The sequence below is a fragment of the Doryrhamphus excisus genome, linkage group LG15 (genome assembly GCF_037039965.1).
Source record: "Doryrhamphus excisus strain RoL-2023G ecotype Guam linkage group LG15, RoL_Dexc_Guam_v1.1, whole genome shotgun sequence".
In the NCBI taxonomy this organism is placed as follows: domain Eukaryota; kingdom Metazoa; phylum Chordata; class Actinopteri; order Syngnathiformes; family Syngnathidae; genus Doryrhamphus; species Doryrhamphus excisus.
Window position 1 is genome coordinate 6,353,505 of NC_136371.1, and position 21,582 is coordinate 6,375,086.

The 21,582-nt window shown below is 40.3% G+C and overlaps 6 protein-coding genes across 10 annotated transcripts; 2 read left to right on the forward strand and 4 right to left on the reverse strand.

Annotated features, from left to right (window-relative positions):
• Window positions 1-3,967: 3,967 nt before the first annotated feature.
• Window positions 3,968-7,427, reverse strand: crebzf (CREB/ATF bZIP transcription factor). Of its 4 annotated transcripts, none has more exons than XM_078796692.1 (5): window positions 7,256-7,425; window positions 5,554-5,823; window positions 5,274-5,493; window positions 4,751-5,173; window positions 3,968-4,345 (listed from the first exon to the last, which is right to left on the reverse strand). In XM_078796692.1, the coding sequence occupies exons 2-4, from the start codon at window positions 5,777-5,779 to the stop codon at window positions 5,125-5,127; spliced, it is 495 nt and encodes a 164-aa protein (XP_078652818.1). In that variant the 5' UTR covers window positions 5,780-5,823; window positions 7,256-7,425; the 3' UTR covers window positions 3,968-4,345; window positions 4,751-5,124. The 4 variants fall into 4 exon arrangements, with proteins under 4 accessions (XP_078652818.1, XP_078652817.1, XP_078652816.1 ...); XM_078796691.1 differs by having other exon boundaries at window positions 4,751-4,825; window positions 5,013-5,173; window positions 5,274-5,823; window positions 7,256-7,424; XM_078796690.1 differs by having other exon boundaries at window positions 5,274-5,823; window positions 7,256-7,424.
• Window positions 7,428-8,084: 657 nt separating this feature from the next.
• Window positions 8,085-10,320, reverse strand: las1l (LAS1 like ribosome biogenesis factor). The gene has a single exon (XM_058050521.2). The coding sequence runs from the start codon at window positions 10,128-10,130 to the stop codon at window positions 8,418-8,420; it is 1,713 nt and encodes a 570-aa protein (XP_057906504.2). The 5' UTR covers window positions 10,131-10,320; the 3' UTR covers window positions 8,085-8,417.
• Window positions 10,321-10,444: 124 nt separating this feature from the next.
• On the forward strand, window positions 10,445-13,812 carry haus7 (HAUS augmin-like complex, subunit 7). 2 transcript variants are annotated; one of them, XM_078796671.1, is made up of 9 exons: window positions 10,445-10,874; window positions 11,313-11,428; window positions 11,514-11,584; window positions 11,738-11,799; window positions 11,995-12,176; window positions 12,274-12,370; window positions 12,472-12,684; window positions 12,768-12,879; window positions 13,295-13,812. In XM_078796671.1, the coding sequence occupies exons 1-9, from the start codon at window positions 10,818-10,820 to the stop codon at window positions 13,387-13,389; spliced, it is 1,005 nt and encodes a 334-aa protein (XP_078652797.1). In that variant the 5' UTR covers window positions 10,445-10,817; the 3' UTR covers window positions 13,390-13,812. The 2 variants fall into 2 exon arrangements, with proteins under 2 accessions (XP_078652797.1, XP_057908245.2); XM_058052262.2 differs by having other exon boundaries at window positions 10,446-10,874; window positions 12,259-12,370; window positions 13,295-13,811.
• Window positions 13,534-14,728, reverse strand: mrpl49 (mitochondrial ribosomal protein L49). The gene has a single exon (XM_058052263.2). The coding sequence runs from the start codon at window positions 14,693-14,695 to the stop codon at window positions 14,159-14,161; it is 537 nt and encodes a 178-aa protein (XP_057908246.2). The 5' UTR covers window positions 14,696-14,728; the 3' UTR covers window positions 13,534-14,158.
• Window positions 14,260-17,926, forward strand: LOC131104761 (ninjurin-1). The gene is made up of 6 exons (XM_078796672.1): window positions 14,260-14,706; window positions 15,001-15,080; window positions 15,320-15,468; window positions 16,205-16,439; window positions 17,367-17,502; window positions 17,661-17,926. The coding sequence occupies exons 3-6, from the start codon at window positions 15,403-15,405 to the stop codon at window positions 17,740-17,742; spliced, it is 519 nt and encodes a 172-aa protein (XP_078652798.1). The 5' UTR covers window positions 14,260-14,706; window positions 15,001-15,080; window positions 15,320-15,402; the 3' UTR covers window positions 17,743-17,926.
• Window positions 17,927-18,135: 209 nt separating this feature from the next.
• Window positions 18,136-21,571, reverse strand: emd (emerin). Its single transcript, XM_058052266.2, has 7 exons — window positions 21,480-21,571; window positions 21,280-21,358; window positions 20,942-21,037; window positions 19,589-19,623; window positions 19,310-19,335; window positions 19,123-19,179; window positions 18,136-19,047 (listed from the first exon to the last, which is right to left on the reverse strand). Exons 2-7 carry the CDS (start codon window positions 21,356-21,358, stop codon window positions 18,864-18,866), a joined length of 477 nt encoding a protein of 158 aa, XP_057908249.2. The 5' UTR covers window positions 21,480-21,571; the 3' UTR covers window positions 18,136-18,863.
• Between the last annotated feature and the right edge of the window lie 11 nt (window positions 21,572-21,582).

Here is a 21,582-nt window from a genome sequence, read left to right on the forward strand (position 1 = left end):
TTGAAAAGCTAAAGAAGCAGTTGATAGTGCTATAGGGCAAACCAAGGGCATTGAGGACATGATATGTGATTATACTGCCTGGTAGTCCATTGTTAACTCGGTGGATGGTACCAAATATGGTTCCTTGCTCCATAATTGTTGCAAACAAAGAGTAGAGTCACACTACAGACTAAGACTAAAAATAAAAGTAGGTACCTCCGGGTTCCACGGAAGAGTTCAGTGCACTAACCGTTGAGCCAAAAGTCTAATTTATGTCCAGTGTGACTCTTATGCACTTGTTATATGGAAAAAAAATCAGAATCCATGCAAAAGGCAAAAAGGCAGCAGCTGTACCATTACACCACCAGGCTTATGGAGTGCTTCTTTTTTTCTTCTTTTGCATGATACAAAAACTGAATAACACGCCCTTAGTTTGCCCTATTAATCACCTCATGAAGTGTTTGAAGATGTAACGTTCAGGGGCAGAGCCGCATGAGCACAAGTTTTGACGGAATAACAGTGGGCGCCATGTGAGCTGTCGGCATCACGTTCCTCCACATCCATCGTGCCAACACAGGAGAGTGTCCCACGTTACGGCGGGTGTGTGCGTGAACTGCTGACTTCATGTCGCCTCGGAGCGCGACTGCAACGTGATGCAAATCAACAATCTCGCCGCCCCCTGCCCTCCAAAACACCATCGTCCTCCAGCATCACCCCGCCTACCCCCCCCCCCCCCCTCTCTCTCTCTCCCACACACACGGACCCCTACCGCAGTTTTCTCCTGTTGACTTCCTGACCGGACCCCATCACAGGAAACAGGAAAGGGTGGATAATATGCAACTGACTTGACATGTCATCGCGTGTAAACCCAGATTAGAAATGCAGTGTAACAGGGATGCTAACTCATGCAAAAACAGCGCAGGAACACGCGTGTCCTGTGAGTTCTGTTTCAGGATGGGCGCAAGGCTCTCTGGGAACATCCTTAACTGTACAGAACTCTTTGTCTTCTTGAATGCTCATCATCATCATGGCCGCCACCGACACCCGGGTGGTAGCATTGTGTTGCTCTGTCTGTTTGGAAGCATGCATTTTGGTATCATTAATGTCACTCTTTATGTGTAGGTGAATCATTTAGGCTACTGTCACGACTGTGTGCTATGAACTCTCCACGTTAGCTCTGTCTCTCACACACACACACACACACACACACACTCCTGTTCAAGTCTAACCTTGTCTATTTCAACGCCTCGTAGCACAGCTCTCTTACAGTACACAAAAAGAAGAAAAAGACATCCTGATGAATCTTACAGTGTTGTAAATTAGACGGTCCAGTTCCAGGCATCTCTGTCCATCCGTCCAGCCATGTTACATCATAATGTTGTGAGATACTTTTAACGGAAGGCAAAGCAGAATGTGACAAAGAATATATTTATCCAAAATTAGAAACTTGTACGACTGCATCCAAACTGTACAGATCGCCCCAAAATGTGCACACGCGCAATTTTAATTTACAGGTACTATGTTCCTGTTACTTTTTTTATGCTGTTCTTTTCTTTTAGTCCTTTTGCTTTTTCTAAGGAGGAACAAGAAAATGGAAGCACTTGTATATTACTATGGTTACTGGTTTTCTCCACCGGTGCTCCCACTGATGGAAAACAAGACGTTGCACATTCTCCTGAGCATATTCTGAGGGCTGTGTTTTCTGTCCATGGAACAGCCCCTGAAGTGTGCAGTTCAGTCTCTTTAAAGACCTGAAACGTGACTCTGTAAATAGACAAACAGGAGATACAAACGTACCTCATTATGAGATGAAGGACTGGATAAAAAAAACGAGGCCGGACGACTTGGAGGGTGGCACAGAGCTAGAGACTGCAGAAGTGCAATGCATCGTGTGCATTGTTTAGGCTGCGCTTTTAGATCTGCAAGTATTCAGGGCCGGGGAGAAATGGAGGCTTTTACATTATTCATTATACATGTTGTATATTTTGTGCGTGGACTGGTCCCCCCCTCCTCCCTTTCTTGCACACTGCAGAACTATTCTGCCGACAGAAAATACAGCCTGAACTGTGCTGAAATGAAAAAAAAGACCAAAAAAAAAAAAACATAAAGACTTGAATATATTAAAGAGTTACCTGCCTGTTATTTAAACGAATAAATATCTATATATGAGAAAGAACACACCTGTATACTGTAGACTAAAACTGTATGGAAATCTAAGATAATTTATCGGGAATTAAGTCCAACACCTTTTGTCTGTATGAAAGAGAAAAAAAAATACATCAAAGTATTCTACAATAATAACTTTGACAAAGTCTGTGTGGTCCTGTGTTGTTTGTTCACTCCACAGTAGCATGGACTGGGCCTCATTCACAAACACTCTGGAGGTTTTGGTAAATAAGTTGTTTAGGAGCAATGTAGTTCATGCCAAAGCACACCATTGTCCGCCATTTCATGCCATAGCAGAACACGCTGATAACTTTTAATTGCTGGACTGTTCAGGTTCTCTAATCCAGGTGTTCTTAGCCTTTTTGACGTTGAATTGATCTCATTAATTTGTTTTCAATAATAATTCAAATCCACTCACAGCTTAACAAGCTAAAACCTGAATAAAGTTTAATGAATAATAATATGACATGATAAAATGTGGTCATCACAAAGATTTTTATTAAACCTAACTTAACTTTTGCTAACAATTCATGGAACAAATAAAGCAAGAAAAATGTGACGGGTTAAGTCGGGCTTATTAATTAAAAAAAGACCAATATTTAGATTTTACTTTTAAGCGTTAGATAGCGTCAGACTACACACACTGGGCTCGAGGCTCAGCCTCGCTTCCTCCATTTTAAAAGCCGTACGTGAAGTCAGTATTGTACTTACGTAAAAAACGAGTCTTTTGGGGGGGACTGGCACCACTTTTATCTTCATTTTTTTCCATTTTAAAAACTTCTCCATTGCTAGCTGTAGTAGAATGTCTTCTTCTGATCATCTGTGAGCTTGTTAAACTGACTGACACATTACCACCACCATGTGGTCGGAAGCTGCACTGCAACTGAGCGTCTAGCGGATAACATAGCGGCTAGCCTACCTATGGAGTCTTCAGTTGATAACCTACTACACAGTCTCAATGGTGGACAATTCTAAAGTTTTTGTGGCCCGATAGGTGGCGCTTGAGGGCGGCCCTATGGTTAAGAATCACTGCTCTAATCAGTTCATGCTCAAACACTAGGCTTGTGAGGGAGGTAATAAGACTTGTCGGACACCTGAGAAAGACCCAGGACACGGTCTCAGGAGACTGGAGAGAGGGAGGTCTGGGCTTCTTTGTTTGGATTCCAAATAAGACAGGGGTCTCAAACTCAATTTACCTGGGGGCCACTGGAGCTAGGGTCTGTTTGAGGCTGGGCCGCATCAGGTTTAAAAAAAAAAAAAAAAACATTAAAAACAGAATAAAAAAAATTCTCCAGCCTCTTCTGCAAATGTTCATCCGAAATCAGAGAACTTGAACATCTAGCTACAGAGCGATGTAAAAAAAATAAATATATTTAAAAGTTGTGCAAAAGTTCATCTTCTTCTGTAAAATCAATTTTTCTAGGTTCATTGTGCATGCAGTGAACTTTCCAAACCATTTTTTGGCTTAGTTTAAATTTGGTTCTCTGAAAACTTTTGACATGGCTCTGTATCAGGATGGTTTTGGGGGTCCGGTGGGTGTTGTGTCTCAATTACTTGCATATTTTCGCAATCTGTGGGTGGTCTTGGAAAGTAACCCCACAAATAGTACGGCTCTATTGTATGTATAGAAAGGGGCAGTTACTATTTAAGGAAATAACCTGTGACGGCCTTTTTTCACTGTGTGCTTTGTACAGCCAACCTTTACCAGACTTGACCCAAATGTTGAGGAAAAGTAAGATCTTTATCAGCAGAGAGCTTGCTGTTTAGAAAGAAAAAGAGAGATGCATTAATATCAACAGGTCCAAAGCACATTTACAAATGAAACCATTAAAAATAAGATTTATTTGTCCAACAATGGTCAAAAGACACATATTCCATGTTATGTACACATTTACTTTTCATTACACTTGATGGCAATCGGTAATTTCCTAAAGTAGGTAATTCTGGATGCAATAATCCAATGAACTCAAATGGAGGAAAAAAAGTATTGGTGCGGCTGTACTGAACGCCCAAAAACTTTTGTCTGAAGTGCACAACAAAACGCAGACAACATCCAAAGAAATAGTGGTGAACAGGTAAATAAAGTCACATATACCATTGTTACCGATACTACCTTTAAAAAAAAAAAAAAAAATTAAAAATACCAGGCCACGTTGGAAGCAGCTTGTCCAGTCTCTTCAACCTCCAACAGCAGACTCCACTTTAGCAATAAAGAAAAACAAGTGGCGCTAAATCAAAGTATTCTTACTTATAATGGTGCTGGTTCACAAAGAGATCCTGTAGCAAAAGTAAACATTCAATTTGGATTACTCATATGTTGTGTTTTAAAAGCCAATTAAATACGACTCTGTGTGGACCTTCACCGCCATTTTTAAATCTTCTACCAAAGCCATTGCTTTGAAGTTTATTTCACTCAAATAGCTTTTACACTTTAGCTATAACCAAACTCTAAAAAAAAAAAAAAAAAAAAAGCTACCAAAAATAATTCATGCTCAAACTGTTGTCATACCAAAATTATTTTTAAAGTAAAAGTAGCGTTGTCAATGCTGGATGTCTTAAATCTTATGGGGCAAGAAAAATGAGCACGGTCTAGTCTGATCCTTACCATGGAGTCAAGCAGGTTAAGGTGTTCAGAAAGCCACTCATCCTTCATTGTAGATCAACCATTACCTAGAAGAAACTGTCAACAAGGTTTAGCAGTAACGATCACTCAAAACCATTTTGCCATTAAATACATGCACAGTCAGCAAGTTCTTATGTATAAACATTCATTAACAGTCTTGCTCCACCATCAAGATGGTCAGTACATTGAGCCACATATCAAGTTCTGTCTCAATAGTTGAAAACAGTTAAGTACTTGACCCTACATTTTAAGAGATGTGCTTGCACTCTCTGCACACTTAGTGCAGAACTCCACTGACACATGGTTCTTGTCCACATGGAGGCACACGCCGCCCGATGTCTCTTTCTCCTCCACTTTCACACGTTTCCTTGGGAGCGCGTAGTCGTGCTCGTTTGAGTCGGCGCCCTGGAAAAGTGAGGAGGATAATTTCATGCCACTCACACCGCTCAGCCGTGACAACAGCTGAGCTAACATGCTCTCATTGGCCAGCACAGCTCGCAGGTACCTGGTCTCATCTTCTAGTTCCTCCACTCTTTTGGTCAACTGAGAGTTTTCCACTTTGAGCATGTTGTTTTCTGTGGACATCATACCCACTTTCTTTTCCAGGCTGTTAACATACTCCTTCTTTTTGAGGCGATTCAACCTAGCGGCAATGGCGTTTTTGTTTATAAGATTGAGGGAATGCTGCTGCTTGTTCCTCATCTTCAAGGCAGACGACACGCTCTCTGGAGAGGAGGCAGTTGAGACTTCAGCTCCACAATCTTGTTTCTTGCCACTGTACTCACCGAGCTCTGTGTCAAAGAGGGGGGGGGTTGTGTCTCGCTCAAGAGTCCATTTTAGGCCTTCAATTGCAAACAAGTCATCCAGCTCGATTCCAGCACTGTCAAAGTCATCGGCTGGGAAATCCTCGGGGAGATTTGGGAAATCTTCTATAGTCTTCACAGCACTGCTCACTTCGACCTCTAGGGATTTCAGCTCAGTATTGCAGAGGCCTCTTCTTCTGGTGATCATTGTGTTGGCTGAGAGTGAGGTTCCAAACGATGTGGAACTTACTCCTGTGAAGAGGAACAAAGTAGATATTTAGTGTTTCATTGTGAAGCAACTTCTCAGTTTGGTAAAAACACTGTGCTTTGTAATAGGAGTGTCACAAGATGATATGTCACTAAATAGCCAAGATTAAAATGTGACACCATTTCTCATACACGAAAAAAAAAAAAAGTCTCGTCTCAGGCACTCAGGCAGGAAGAGAGTTCACTCTGTGCATCAGTTTCAGCATTGGTTCCACCGAACAGCATGAACAGAGTCATACAGAAAATGGTAATACTGTGCTTCTCAATTACTGTCCATCATGTGGCCACAAGGGACAGACATTTTTCACACAATCACAACGTCAGCTATTGCAGTTAACGTGACAAAAAAAAGTGTTGTCACTGAAAATGAGTCAATGAAATAGTCTGTTTACTTGCAGGGGGACACGTCATCCATCCATTTCCTATGCTGTCTAATAGAATTAATCTAAAAGAAACACAGCTTGCTCAAAAGGTACAAAACCTAACATTTATATGTAAAAAGACCAAAAATTAATCCAGTGCCAAACCGCAGTCTCGTGTAAACTGTAGCAACCAGTATGAAAAACCTAAAATAGTCATAGCATATTAATTTACATCACAGCAACATGCAAATTGATCTTTACTAAAGATTGCATGGATATTGAAGCAAAAAGAACATAATTATTGCTGACGGGACAGTTGCTGAATCTTACCCAAAAGGTAAACAATGTACTGTTGTAGTTTATCTATTATAGACGTTTATTCAACAGGGTTGGGCGATATGGACCTTAGCATAGATCACAAGATTTTTGGGATGCATCACGTTATGACAATGTAAATAATTTGATCCCATTTTCTTTTAAATGCAATGTAGGTGTCAAAATAATTGTGTGGTAGGGCAGTGGTTCTCAATTACTAAGAAAACAAAACAAAAACACAAACGTGTTCCACAACAGTGCAGTGACGCTATGCTAGCTTTTATGAGTATCCACCATCTTGACAGACTAACGTCTCACCAACGTCTCCCTGAACTTTGACCGGAACTTATTGCATTAGCACACAAACCGCTTTAGACAATGTAAATGATCAGAAACAAAAAGTTGTTAGTGCTGTGGATTTTTTTTCCGTGGAAATATAATCTTAAAATATGTGTGTTTGTCGTACACTAATCACGAGGCGCCTGTAGCCTTGCTAACAAGGCCCAGACCACAGAATGTCGTTAAGAGGCCAGTAAAGTGACTTGAAATTGTACCTACATATATATTTTCGTCAATTGCTTAGTTACATGATACATATAACACTATCTAAAGGATCTTTGAAACAGTTAGTTTGCTTCCAGCGCGCATTGTTCGTTAACGTTTACTAAAGCTAGCTAACAGCGTTATGAGCTACAGTCAGTATGACGTAACAATTTCAAATAACTCTAAAGTCAACTTACCACGCTGCTGAAAAGTGAAAGGTACAGCGAACTAACACGAGTGGCGACGGTGGACAGGACAGAAATTCCACGACGTCACGATATTCCTTTAGCAGCCTACAACCTGCAAACAGGCGTAGCGGGGATACTGTGCGGGCAATCTCGGAAGTGGACCACCTCAACTGTCAAGATGGCGGATTTTCCAGCTATAAAGCGGAAGCGATGGTGGTTAAACTGTTTGATATTTGTATTCTTTTTACTTTTTCTAATGACGTTGTTTGGTGTGTTGTTAACCACAAGATGAAAATATACGATTTTACGACAATGTATATGTAAATCGGGTGCTTATTTGTACGTGGTTACTTTATTGCGTGTGCTACAGCCATAACAGTGGCGGATAAGAGCAAACGCAAAACAGCGTCCAAATGCAAAAGCGCAAACACAGAGACACATAATGCAAGATACAAACTGAAGTTTAAAAAATTGCTACGAATAGACTCCAACTCAAGGAGTATGCTGGGCAAAAATTGCTCACAACAATGCTCCATTGACACAATACAATTATGTGTTTCGGAGAATGTGTGCAATAATTAGCATAATAATATCAAATATGTTTGCTTATGCATGATGCAATTAATACATTTAACATGGCGTAATGTACATGTATTTCCCTCTATGTTTGATTCAACTTGGTGTATTTATATATTCTTTTAATTTTGCTGCTTTTGTTGTTTTATCTTGTATTTTTAAGTTGCCATGGCGATACAGCTTTAAAAGAGCTACCTTTGCTGAACACAGAAGTACAACCCACTAAACTAGTTTTGCACAATACCCCCCATGAGTGCTACGGCAACAAATACCATAATATATTCAGAAGTTTTATTGAGCATAATAGTATAACAGCAAATGTTACCACACATTTCCTTGTCATTTTGTCATTGCAAAAAGTGCCTTAAATGAAAAGTGTATTTTTGTGATCGTTAAACTTTACTTTAGACTGTAATCTTTGACTGATCGCATTGTTGCTTCTGGCAGATTTCATTCTTTTCAGACTTCATGTTCATACTTATCCCCATTAAAATGTGATGAATGCTGATTCTATTAAACAGACAAGACTGTTTTGTCCACTAAACAATGTGCATTCAACAACAAGCTCGTATATTTTATACATTTTTATACAGACTCAAAAAAGTTGCAGTCCACACTTGAGCTTGTTGAAGTCACTGTGACTCCAAAGAAAGCCTTCTGCCGTCTTTGTGGAAGCAGACGGACCAGAAACCTTGTGCTGTGTGCTGCTCTCCATCTCCACTGGCTGGTCAAACACAGTCATCGGTGTGTAGTTGTCCACCAGGAGGCACGATGGGTCATCTGACTGGCCGGGGACTCTGCCAAGGGGGTAATTCTTCCACAAAACCTTATCGGGGCACACCTGCCAGGAGGAACCTTGGAGCATGTTAGCTTTCTCAGCATCAGCACCTGATAATTTGTTCTCCGACGAGTTGCTCCTGTCGGATTGAAGCACAGATGAACGGACGTGATGCTTTGAACGCTGCAGCTTGTCGTGCAAACTCTCCAGTGTGTAAATAGGCTGTCGTTTCTGTTCTGGGTGCGACTCGGAGCGTTCTGCTTGAGTGTAGATGGTGCAGAGCTTCAACAGGCTTTGCTGGGTTTCCAGAGGAAGCGGATGCTCCATGTCCTCCAGGATTAAATAGAGCAGATATCGGGTGCTGACACATGGTGCATCCAAACAAGCCGAAAGCAGTTGCTGCCACCGGAACTGGATGCGATTGGAAAATATCCTGTCCTTCAGTCTGGCTTTCTTCTGTTGTTTTGTTTCGTAGTGGTAGTCACATTTGGTACTGTTACAGAGCATGACTTCTGAGATCCAAGCAGAAATGTAGTACAGCCTGTGTTTACACGGCTCCGCGGAGAGCAGCTTCAATTCAGCAAAAAGTTTCTCCAGTAAGAGATGAATAAGAGATGGGGAGTTAAGTACCTTCAGGAGCGGAAGCCAAAACAGCAGGAAACTTTGAGGGAGTTTTGGTTCGATGAGTGAAAGGTAAACATTGTCAGATGTGTCACAGCCTAATGATGACAGTTGTTCAGCTGTTGGAATTAGGAAGCCATCTTCTAGGAGGATCTCAATCAGCAAATCACTCCACTCCACAGAAAACTGCTTAATCTCACCGAGTATCCAGTTCATATTAGCCAAAGGGTCTGGACATGAGTTCTCAAGATTTTCATCATGTAGCCCCCCATAAATGAGGTACTGTTCCTTTTCAAACGATATCAGAAGTTCCCTTCCGTTCTTGTAAGCTTCCATTTCTTTTTGCCTTGCAATGAGTTCTTCGTCTTTTTGCTTCTGGTCTACCTCCCCATCCTCTGCATCTGACTCCCAGTCCTCACTCAGACCTCCTCCCAATTGTCTGGACCAATATTCGTGCTGGAGCCACTCCAGAACCACATCACATCCCTTTCTGCACAATTTCAAGGTAGGGAGTCTACGGTGAGTGACGTCATGCCGCAAATCAATGATCCATTCAGGGATGTTCAAGTTTCCAGCAAGTGCCCTCAAGGGACGGGCAATTTTGCCCTGCTGGCGTTCGGTGATCAAGTTAGTAAACCTGACCAAAGCCGCGCCGTAAAGCAGAACCAGATCGTGAGAGTCCAGCTTCCCGGACCGATCCAGAACCTGACACCTCACCAGGTCCGCGGTGCAGTCCATTGCCACAGGAGTGCTGTTAGCATACCTGGCTTTCCACGCCGATATCCTATGAAGAGCATTCCTCTGTAAGGCGGAATCTTTGGAGTACAGATATTCCCGTACTTGATCCCACTCAGCTTTGTTGATCCATGCTACCACATGGCGCGTCTTCACGGAGCCCTTCTTCTTCATTTTAAAGACAAAATAGGTGTGCGGCGGTCGTGTAGATAATTCAGTAATTCATTTAAATGGCAAGAACTCAACCGAGGATTGCAAATGCTGTTTTAAACGAGAATGAAAAGCGATCAGAGGTTACAAACTTTCAGCTATTTTCCAAGGAGCGGAAAGACCTCGGCCGGAAATGTATTTTCTTTTTCTTCTTTTTAATTTATGGTACATTATGAACTCTATACCTCAATGTCGCCACCTAGTGGCCATAGATTGTAGTTTATTTTAGAAGCAGGGGAATAAGTGAAATGAATAAGATATTGTACGTATTAGGAAATGTTTTTTTTATTTTTATATTTTAAAATCCCACAAATTCTCCCGAAAGTAACAACAGTTGCCGCACATCCATGAGAATAGGTTTGACAGTGCAGTCAGTATAAACTTGACCTTGGTATCTCAGACAATAGCAGAAAATATTATATTGGAAGTCGTTAAAGATACAACAATAGGAAGTGACCATTATTCCGTTACTTTGTCAATTGGTAATATAAATTGTAATACTCCAAAAGAATGTACAGAGCGAATGTATAGCGTAAAACCATTTACATCCGGAGGGTGGCGGTAAATCACTAATATAGTCTGCATCCGCCATTAAAGACAAGAAGAAGAAAGTTGCCGCCTCTGTGGCACTGTCAACAGAAGAAGAAGAAAATGGCGGATGCTTCAAATGATACAGTGGTCGCCCATCGCATTTATACAAGTCTTCTGGTAGTATTGTGTTATTTAATTTAATTGTTTGTTAAACAAACAAAATACCGTGTTTGTTTGTTTATCACTTCCTGTCTTCCGTTTCTTTAGTTAAGGCGGTAATATTTCAGTTCCGTTTAAAGTAGCAATGTCTGGGCCAAAAATAGTTTTAAGCTTTATCGCCAATGAATAAGAGTACTATATCACAGCTTTCCAATTATTATAGGATGTAAGTTGGACACTGAGAATTTTTGGAATGGAAAGGTGAAGCGAGATACAGTACATGTTGATAATATAAGAAGAATACCATCACGGTGTTTTGAAAATTAAGTCACTGTTTCAATCATTATTCTACTTAGACACAAAGGCAGTTTCATTACAAGCCCAAGTTCTGTATTGCTGTTTTTGCATTAGTACTAAAACTCAACATAGCTGACTTTATGAAATATTTGTCTTTAGGCTGCACACTGTCCCTTGTTAGAAGATGGGTGCTTGCAGGATTCTGAGGACATGCTGCAGCTCCTATGCACTCCATCCCAATTTCGCACTGACATACTGACCTGGATCTGCTGCAGGTTTGGAATAAGCAGACTCATACACAGCATGCAGCAAGTTCAATATAAACATGTATTAAAAGGACCACATTTTTCCTGCTTGCAGTATAGACCCACACTTTGCCAGTTTGAAAGAGAAGGCATCGAAGATCAGCAACCCAGATATTTTGATAAAAGGTAATACATCTTTTAATGGATTGTTATGGGGAGTCTGAGGGGACAATTGTTGAAATAGTCATGTGTTCAAGCCTCAAGTTGATACAGTTGTGGTAATATAAATTGTGGTGGATGCAATGCACAGATGTGGTTCTATTTTGTCGATTTAAACAGGGATTGCTGCACTTGGCCGGGACTTGATGCTGTGCAAAGGAGACAACCTGGACTTGATAAAGGTAGAATGATGCATAAGTGGTATTGGAATAGATACGTATAACTGCTAACACTGGGTCAAAGCTATAGCCAACAGTACCTTTCAGAGTTAGGCTGTCCTTAGTCTTGCCCACTAGAGGGCATCTAATATACACAGTATTAGCCAGCCACTCAAACCATCCATTGTTGATAGTCTCTATTATTATTATTCCGTCAAGGGGGATGCAAATTGCCGGCAGCAGCTTCAGTTTTTCGAGCAACTTCTCGCCGTGGTTCTAGATTCCAGTGCGACCACTGAGCATGGTGCAGAGATGCTGCTGAACACGCTATTTGCTGCTGAGAGTCTGCCTCATCTCACTCAAATGCTCACACCCTCCCTGGACCCGTGGCCTTCAAACATGTATGTTATACACTTTCCCCCCAAAACCCAACTCTGTTGGTCTTTTAGTACATTTTCTTCACCCTCCACTTCTTTATCACAGGGGTTTACACAACAGTGCCAAATCAAATCACAAGCCAAGAAGAGACGATGCTGAGAACATTGCTGCCCTTGTTCAGTCTACTCGCACCGTGCTGGAGAAGCTACAGTCTGAGGTGTGACATTTAGTCAACTAGTTATACTAGCAATATTTTACTCAATATAACTTAATATATGTTTCCCAGAATGCTAAAAAGTGTGGTCTGCTCTGCTTAAGTGCGAGTTCCTGAAAAATGAGGTGCCGAGTGCCGGTGTCTTCACTCCCAGCGCACTGAATTTGGCAATTGGCGACCTCCAGCAGTTGATGACTACTTTCTGCCACGTGTATGAGACAGACCTGAGTGCTTGCTGCACGCGAGAGCCACCGGGTTTTAGCACAGAGACCGAAGTCTTCCAGAGAGTATACGATCTGCTGCTGGCCTGCAATACAGTACATTCATACACTGACACACTTATTGTTTGTAGAGCTATGTGAACACACCAGGCTACAACTGCTTGTGTCTCATTGTGCAGGAGTTGGAAATGCTAAAGGAAGTGTCTGATGCATCAGCATGTATGAGCGACCAAGTAAGCCAGCTGCAAACAAAACTCTGCTGTGGGAGTCAGGGAAAGAAAAGCAATCTATGTGAGTCCCTGCTCTCTTATTCTGCTTCTACGTCCTCTTAACAAATTTACAGTTGTTTTTGTTAATCATTTGTTGAATGGGTATCTTCTGGAAGGAAATATTAATGTTAAACATATTTGAATATATATACAGGTGGTCCACGGCGTTCTGAGTTATGACATTTTGTGGTACCCATGGTACGTAAATTGGAGAGTAACTAGGGATACTCCCAGTTTTGGGCGAATATTTTTTTTATCTGATACTCATTCACCAAATACTATACATATACTTTAATGTAGTATATAATAATTGTGTACTTAACTGTAGATTAAGACAGTTATGATCATATCATTGTCTATTTACGAGACACAACTTTACACTGGAATGAATCAGGCGGCAGTCTCATGCATTGCTTTTTCCCCCTTCTGTTTCCTAGCTGAGCAACTGGATGAACTAACCAGGCGCTACAAAGATTTTGTCTCCCGCCTTCATTCCTCGGTGCAGCCAATGCAGCAAACGATACACCAATAAATGGCTCCATCCTCATGTCATGCAGGCTTATTGAAAAAGATTAAACCGGTTTCATTATGCAGTATTTCATCAAGGAAAAGCAGTTTTTTTTCCTGGTAAGACACCAAAATGCCATTACTGGATAATGCGTGTTATTGAGAAGTGAAGAAGTAAACTTCCCTCCTTTTAATGAAATAGTCAGCTAGCTAATTCTGCAGAGCCAACACTTTTGACAAAAAAGATGGCTAAAAAAATAAAAACATTGCGTGGGCCAACTTTCTTCCACACCACTATACTGTATTTTTACAGTTTTTCCTTTCACCTTTATATTTGGTCTTAAATGTTGATACCATGTTGTAATACTACTATATTCAGTGCTATTGTGCATATTGGTGCACACCCTCAAATTAATTCATACTATCACACTGACTGCATCATGAAATCGGTTTGTTCTTTTTCAACAAACTTATTCTACTCTGTACTGTATTTATTATTTTGAAATTAAAGATTAATAGTCCTACATACTTGACTCTATGCAGTATCTTTATGAAGCCACAACAATGCAGCAACATCATCTCTACTCAGTGTACTGGACACAAGTAATGAGAGTTATACATGTATATACATGTGTGGAAATGAACAAACAGGAAAATAGCAATTGCTAGTAGGCTGGGATTGAATATTTGACAATGCTGATGTTATATATATATAAATGTAGACACGCTTGATAAAGTCCATAGACTCCACACAGTATGTTTGGTGTCAGAAAGAGTTCTGGAGTCTGCCTCCTTCAGAAGCCTTTTGTAGTGAACCACTCCTTCAGCTCCTTATCAAAATGACCTTTCACCTTCAGGGTCATCGTCACCTCATTGACCTGAGTGGGCAGGTCTTTGCCAGTCACGTCCTTCAAGTACTGTTTGACGTCTTTCTCCAAAGCCCAGATGTCACCCTCGACCTTCCGGACCAATGTCATCTTCCGGTTTCCGTGGGTCAGGTCCGTGTAGACCGGTATGTTGTGCATGCGGGAGCGGCGAATCATGTAAGGAAGAGACGGTGGTAACTGTGCCGGAGGTATCCATCCAGACGGGGTTGGCCCTGCGTGCTTGGGCGGAGAGGGGACCCGTGTCGGCGGGATGAGACGCTCGACAAAGGTATATTCTTCAGTTGACTCTTCTATTACCGCATTAGTGTCTTTCGGTACCGTGTCACAAACGGCCCTTCGACCTACAACGGCAGCTGAGGATCCTGGTGTCCAATTGTGGAAACGAAAGGCTCCACGCAGCGCCCCGCGTAGAAACATGGAGCCAAAGTTGTAGTGGACCGCCATGATTAAACGAGGTGAGGGCGGCGGAAGTAGTAAAGTGGCATATTTGACGTTGAGTTGCCACCAGGAAGAAACACCGCCACCTGCTGGTCGGCGGTTGCCCCTTGCACTATACCTCAAATGACACTAATTGGATTTAGTTACAGAATGTATTTAAAATATATATATAAAATCCCATATTCGCATACTTAATCATTGGATTGGATAATCTTTTAAGGAGATTCCTTTTCAATTTAGATAATAATGGATAATATAATGGACAATAGGACATATTATTCTTATATGCATATTATTCTTGCATTGTGTAGGTGCTGCTAGAGTGGAGTATGGGCTTTCTGACAACCAGGATTCACTAGTTGGGGATGGTATGGACAACCTCTGACAATCAGGTGCTTATTATAAAATTTCCCCCCCCAAGAAATCATTTTGCATAGAGCAGGAACTATGAAGACATATAATTATTATGTTTGGACCAACAAAATGAGGAGGAGTCACATCCCGGGAGGAAGGACTGAAACATATGGTACATTTTATGTTGTCATCCTGTGAGCCACACAGTGGGAGGGGTATCTCTCTTGTCAGTGTAACTCCAGTTTCCTGACTTGTTATTCCTGTCTATCCCCCTCGGCTTTCTCTGAGGAGCCCGGGAGTGTACTTCTGACACCGCCTCTCATCAGACGTAAGGAAACAACAGCAAGAAGGAACAAAATATGGACCGAGGGAACACACTCTACAGAGAGGACATCGCTCTGAATAATAAACCCTCCGATATAGAGGTAAGGCCACACTGATATAGATATTATATGAAAACTATGTTTTTTTTAAAAAGAATGCCGGTGATACACGTGTTCAAACAGACATGAATGAGAGCTTTGTTACTCAAGAGTTGCAGTGTAAGTGTCATCTCTCACCTACTTGTGGAACTGGATTTTTGGAAGATGTGATGTACAGAAAAGACAACATAACTAAACCTTACACCTTTTCTGCACTGCTATTGTCACTCTAGCATGCAAAAAAAAAACCCTCATGTTGAATATTTAGCGGTACTTTGTCTGGAGTTATGGTGAAACTACTAATGTGGCAACACGTTGAAATCTGTCTCTATGACCAGGTGAGTCACTGACACTCCTTTCTCTTGACACACCTGAGTGCCTAGTGACAAAACAAACAAACACATCTCTGTGGTTTGGGATGGGGGTTCCCAAGGCTTAGCAGGTCTGTGAAGGAAAACGTGATTTAAAACTTTAAAGTATGGAGGAAAAATACATTTTTATATAGGGTCAATAGCCTTGTGCTTGTAAATATGGGAATATAAAATAGAAAACATACATTTACAAATATTACATATTGTAGCTTTGCTGGGCATACTTCCCAGCATACCTTGCAGCACGTGTTTGGCAAAAAAAATTGTTAATTTTTCTTCCCAGTCTTCCTAGTTACCCTTCATTTACCTGTAAACAAAGCAAAGAAAAAAATACTGTTTACGGTGTAACCTCTTGTGTCTTCCAATAGGCAATGACGTCACCCTCAGGCAAAGTGTATCGGCCCATCAACATCAACCACTATGCCACCAAGAAGAGCGCGGCTCAGAGCATGCTGGACGTCGCTTTGCTGATGGCCAACTCGTCGCAGCTAAAGACGGTTCTCTATGTGGGGCCGCAGTACCGTTTCTACATCCCCCTCATTGTCTTACTGTCCGTGTCCATTACACTGCAAGTCATCGTGGGTCTACTACTTGTCTTTATAGGCAAGTGGCTGAAGTATATCCTACAAGTTTAGTCCCCTTGACACTTTTTTACAGTGTGGGAACAAACTGTTTCTAAAGTCCAAAAAGAAAAATTGTTTTTCTCCACGTCATAATTACCAATGAATAGATTTATTTCGGAGTACTAATAAAAACCAGTCAAACCAGTCAAACATCGGTAGTCACACTTGATGTTGGAAAAGGTTAGAGCAGGGGTCTCAAACTCAATTTACCTGGGGGCCACTGGAGCTAGGGTCTGGGCAAGGCTGGGCCGCATCAGGTTTTCCAAAAAAAAAAAAAAACGCATTTATTAAAAACAGAAAAATATACAAACCTTTTCAGTGCTTTGGTTCCGATTTTCTACAATAAAAGCTCTGATAAAACATTCCACTGTTCTCAAATATCTTAATTTTTATTTTTCTGCACAAAATAAGATGAAAAATAAATAAACTCATCAAGAATAAAAAAAATCAATCAATCAGTAATAAATAAATATAATAATAATAATAATAAAACGGCAAATAATAAAAACTTAAGAAACCACATATAGTTGGTGGGCGCTAGCGACCTAAACAGTAGCCTCCAAGTTATTTCCTTTAAACTTAAATAGCCAAAAACTTACCACTTCCACACGGATAGGGAGGATAGCTATTAAGTTATTTAACCTTTAACATGAACATTAATCAAAAGTAATAATTTTTTCTGGGTACATGATACCATACAGCATCCATATCAAACTTGCGCGGGCCACACTAACATTAAACTTTCATATCAAAGCGGGGGCCTCAAACTAGTGTCCTGCGGGCCACATTTGGCCCACGGGCCACGTGTTTGAGACCCCTGGGTTAGAGCATCTTAGTTGGTGTATGTTATATTATTATATATCGTAAAATCATAAATCATGTTTTTCTTTTGTTTCTGCTCCAACAGTAAAGTATGATCTGAATGACGTGCGTAAACACGGCAAACTGAACAGGATGAACAATATGGCGACGGTGTTCGTCTTCTTCACCGTCCTCATTAACATCTTCATCACAGCGATGGGCTTTGAGGGTCATGCTGTCAGGTAAATAAATGCACACGATGTCGTACTTCAACATTATAGCATCTAAAACGGACTGCATGCATCTCGCTTCAAATTCCACCCATTCTGTGTCGGTGCCGTTTACACAGAACATGAAAGGGGATTTTAAAAGGCTAACTAGTTTGTTCTTATGTTCTAAGGTCAGCCGCTGAGCCCATGATGTTAGAAGCAGCACGTCATACATCCACTCAGCCTGCTGACCTCAACATAACTGGCCTTTAAGTCGGCAGTGAACGTTATCTCCAAGTGTTCCATTGTACAGTCTTGCATGTTCACTGCATTGACTTATGGCACTTTTTAAGTGTGATGATGCTGCATTTTCATGTCATGTTGAATGCAATGTTTGCACATACTATGTTATTTATAATTTTATACATGTAAATATATACAGTATAGTACTACTTTATATGGCTTTATTCCAAATGTTTCTATACTCACTTATATCTTTTGTAATCTTCAATGTTAACTTCATTGCAATATTCTAGGAGACTATATGAAACAAATATAGTTGGTCTCCCCTGGTAAGAGTTTCTACAATATCTTTGTTTGTGTCCATTCATGCAGAAAAAAATTGAGTGTTTGGTTTGACGTGAACAAGGAGGCACATTTGGATGTATATCAAAGTATTTATTTAAAAAAAAAACATTCATATTTCCTATTCCATCATCATATACATAATGAACGGAAACATGCATTAAAAAGTACGGAAATCAAACCGTGAAATCCAGCAAAAAAAAAAAGCAATGATGAACACCTTTATCTAAAAATGATTAGCATGTGCAAGAAAGCTAAGAAAAAACACAAGCAATATTTCCTTAAAGGCTCAGTATGTTTGTAAATTGCACAGTTTCACACAGGGTTCTTAATTTGTGGTCATACTGAGTCTGGAATAGGATTGCCAACTCCCTTAAATATAAAATCTGATTCCACACCCTGATTTTTATACTATTTGAGTAACCCTAACCTGGATTTAATTAGATGTATGTTGTTTGACTGAAAAGTAACTAGTAGACTATAATAGGGTCGCTACAGTAAAACATGATGATTTAGTGTTCCACAAAAGGCAGGTACTTCTGCTATAAAGTTTCATATAAAGCAACATTCTCCAACTAATAAGGGACATACGTAGAAGGTCCTTTTTAGGCTTTTGTTTTTTTCAGTTGGCAACCCTCGAAGTACATGACATTTAGTTAGTGGATGTTCACTTTACTAAAGCAAATCTCTCATAGTGTTGAAACGTCCCACTTTGTACTACTATATCAGTACATCTTTTATTTGGCTTTGCATACAGCATTCACAAAATTTAAAGACCGTAGAAAAATATCAACGTGTTATCCTACACGTTAATCCAGCCTGAAAGGATTTTCGTCCTTGTTGACGATTTGACAATACATGTAGTATGCAGCTGCTAACACTGCTATCAGGAGTAGTATCTTTATGGCTCTCCACATGCTGCATCCAGACTTGGCCCCCTCCTTGGAATATACTGCGTTCTGGTTACCGGCTCTTACACCACACTGGATGGGCCTTGATTCCAGAAGGGAGTACCATGTTTGGATACATTTCTTTTGTTTTTTTTATAAGACAAGATGACACACTCACTGTATCTCTTCATCTGACTCCTCATCTTCATTGGCAGGGTCACGTCTCCTCATCAGCCTGGGTAGAGAAATACTTCACTTAGTCCAAAGCCCGGTAATATAGCCAAAGTAGTAGACAATAAGTGGTCGTAATAACTATGTGATAACTACTACTACAAATGTCACATGTGTAGGAACATTGCACTCACGTGTTTGTGTAACCTTCATGTTTGACCTGAGAAAATGAAAGCAGGATGGAATGAGAGATGATTTACTTTAAGCAGAAAAGTGATAATAATAATAATACATTTTATTTATATTGTACTTTACATTACAGAAATCTCAAAGTGCTACAAAGAAAGCATAAAACCTACAGTGAAGCGATAAAACAACACAACAAAAGGTATATATATATTTTAAAAAGGCTAACAAAAGGCCTTTGTAAATAAGTCTTTAGGCTCCGTTTAAAGTGAGAACCAAATACTCACCGGGTTGTGGTACGTTATGTACGTAATTTCTTCTTCTGTAAAGACACAAAACTGATAAGTACACTTCACTGCTTTTCTGGCTGTGTTTGGAGATTTTTATACAATATTTATTTAAGTCACATGTTTATTTGGAACATGTAATACTTATAGTGTACATCAACATGGTCTCTCTTTCTACAATTTCAAGTTTAGATTTTGTGTTAAACGCAGCAAAAACTGTGTTAATGTGATATAACACTAATAACAAACTGTGAATTGTAGAAAGTATAGTATTGGAATACTATTTCAGTAAATATAATGGCTATGAACAAAGCAAAATAAATACTAAATATTTAGTATTTTGCAACACATACATTCTCACATATAACTTCATGACTCAATTCTAGGACAGTTTGTTCTCAATTCTTCTTGTAGGGAATAATAAAAATAGGAGTGTAGTATATTCCCGCTTTTCCACGCCTGTCAGTACTTGACAAAAATTAAGTCACACTCTTTTTAACGCACGGCCATGCACGCCTTTCTGCTACCTAGATGTTGATGTTCCGCTCCGATTTTGGATCCTCATTTGCAATAATAGCAACCTATTAAAGTAGATTAGATTATCTCTGAAATCGCCCTAAATATGCCTCATGAAACACATTTAAAATGCTAAAATGTATCAGTACTCACCGTAAATAAATGATAATGATGATGGTTAGAAGAGGTGAATCAAAGACGCAGGCTTGCGCGTCTCACAGCAAATATGAATAGTTTTTCAAGGACGGCCAAACAAAGCACGAGATATCGCTACTTGATTAAAAAAAAAAAACATGATGGATGAAGCATGAAGACAAAAACATGTAAAAAAGTGGGCTCTTTCAGCAGTGGTACATGTGTACTGTACATTTTACCTGTATTATCACCTATTTATTCATTCCACTGTAACCCGTTGCAGTGTTAAATTGTCGCATTGATAATAGAACCTTTGTCAACTATGGAGATATTGTTGTATTAACTGTCAAACAAGTGTATAAATAAGTCCATCCATCCATTTTCAGTACAGCTGATCCTCACAAGGGTTGTGGGCATGCTGGAGCCTATCCCAGCTGTCTTCAGGTCAATTGCTGTTTATATCACAGTTTAGTATTGTAACAAATCTACAGGTATATCTGCAGTATAAAAGACTAAACACTTTGATAAAAGCGACCATAGCCTGGAGGAGGTTTAATCATACAAACAAACTGGAAATTGGGATGAAGCCTCCCACACAAGCGGAACATGCAAAGCCAAGATCTCAACACATAAATCCCCCCATGGAATTGAAATGACCTATTATGGGTGTCGTAGGCAGGAAATAAAAGTGAAGCATCCTACCTTCCTCCCTGTAGTAAGTCCTATCAGAGGAGGCTTGTCCTGGGTGTTGTCCCATGGCCTTCTCAAGCTTCTTTAGATACAGCTTACGAGTGGAGTCTATGGTCACATTATCACCAGAAAAGTTCATCTCCACGAAGACCCATCACTCTGCAACCTAACTATGCAATGAAGTTGAATTATATGGGCATAACACGTGACGTAGTATGAAACTATGCCATTCGTTTACAACAATGCCATTTTTAGTATTCAATTTCTTAAACATGAATACAGAGGTTCTGGCTAGCAAAAAAACAGGTAATAACTAACGAGTTTGAGTTGAATGTATTTGTATTTCTCACCAACTATAGGTCCGTGTTTAATTCCGTAGTCGGAGAGCATCTTGCTGAGCTCTTCGTCACTTTTTCTACTCAAAGACATCTGTGTAGATAGATGTGTAAACAGAGAGTTACGCGTAAACAGTCGAGTTTAGAAGCTCGAAGAGACGCGAAAGAAACAAAAACAACGTATTAGAAACCCACATGAAAAGATTCAAACTTACATTTGATACAGGAAAGACTTCCGGGTTGTACAAAAAAAAAAGCGTCCGGTCAAGTTCGTTGAAAGACTTGGAAAAGAGGGCGTCACCTAGTGGCGGGCGGATC

Excerpts from the sequence above, each read along its gene's own strand:
- crebzf (XM_078796689.1), bottom strand. The coding sequence starts at position 5,779 with ATGATCACCAGAAGAAGAGGCCTCTGCAATACTGAGCTGAAATCCCTA.
- las1l (XM_058050521.2), bottom strand. The coding sequence starts at position 10,130 with ATGAAGAAGAAGGGCTCCGTGAAGACGCGCCATGTGGTAGCATGGATC.
- haus7 (XM_058052262.2), top strand. The coding sequence starts at position 10,818 with ATGGCGGATGCTTCAAATGATACAGTGGTCGCCCATCGCATTTATACA. Across the intron at positions 11,585-11,737 it reads CCCAGATATTTTGATAAAAG|GGATTGCTGCACTTGGCCGG; the intron begins GTAATACATCTT and ends CGATTTAAACAG. Across the intron at positions 11,800-11,994 it reads ACAACCTGGACTTGATAAAG|GGGGATGCAAATTGCCGGCA; the intron begins GTAGAATGATGC and ends TATTCCGTCAAG.
- mrpl49 (XM_058052263.2), bottom strand. The coding sequence starts at position 14,695 with ATGGCGGTCCACTACAACTTTGGCTCCATGTTTCTACGCGGGGCGCTG.
- LOC131104761 (XM_078796672.1), top strand. The coding sequence starts at position 15,403 with ATGGACCGAGGGAACACACTCTACAGAGAGGACATCGCTCTGAATAAT. Across the intron at positions 15,469-16,204 it reads ATAAACCCTCCGATATAGAG|GCAATGACGTCACCCTCAGG; the intron begins GTAAGGCCACAC and ends GTCTTCCAATAG. Across the intron at positions 17,503-17,660 it reads TTTGAGGGTCATGCTGTCAG|GTCAGCCGCTGAGCCCATGA; the intron begins GTAAATAAATGC and ends TTATGTTCTAAG.
- emd (XM_058052266.2), bottom strand. The coding sequence starts at position 21,358 with ATGTCTTTGAGTAGAAAAAGTGACGAAGAGCTCAGCAAGATGCTCTCC. Across the intron at positions 19,180-19,309 it reads CATGAAGGTTACACAAACAC|GCTGATGAGGAGACGTGACC; the intron begins GTGAGTGCAATG and ends TTCTCTACCCAG. Across the intron at positions 19,048-19,122 it reads GAGTCAGATGAAGAGATACA|GCCCATCCAGTGTGGTGTAA; the intron begins GTGAGTGTGTCA and ends TCTGGAATCAAG.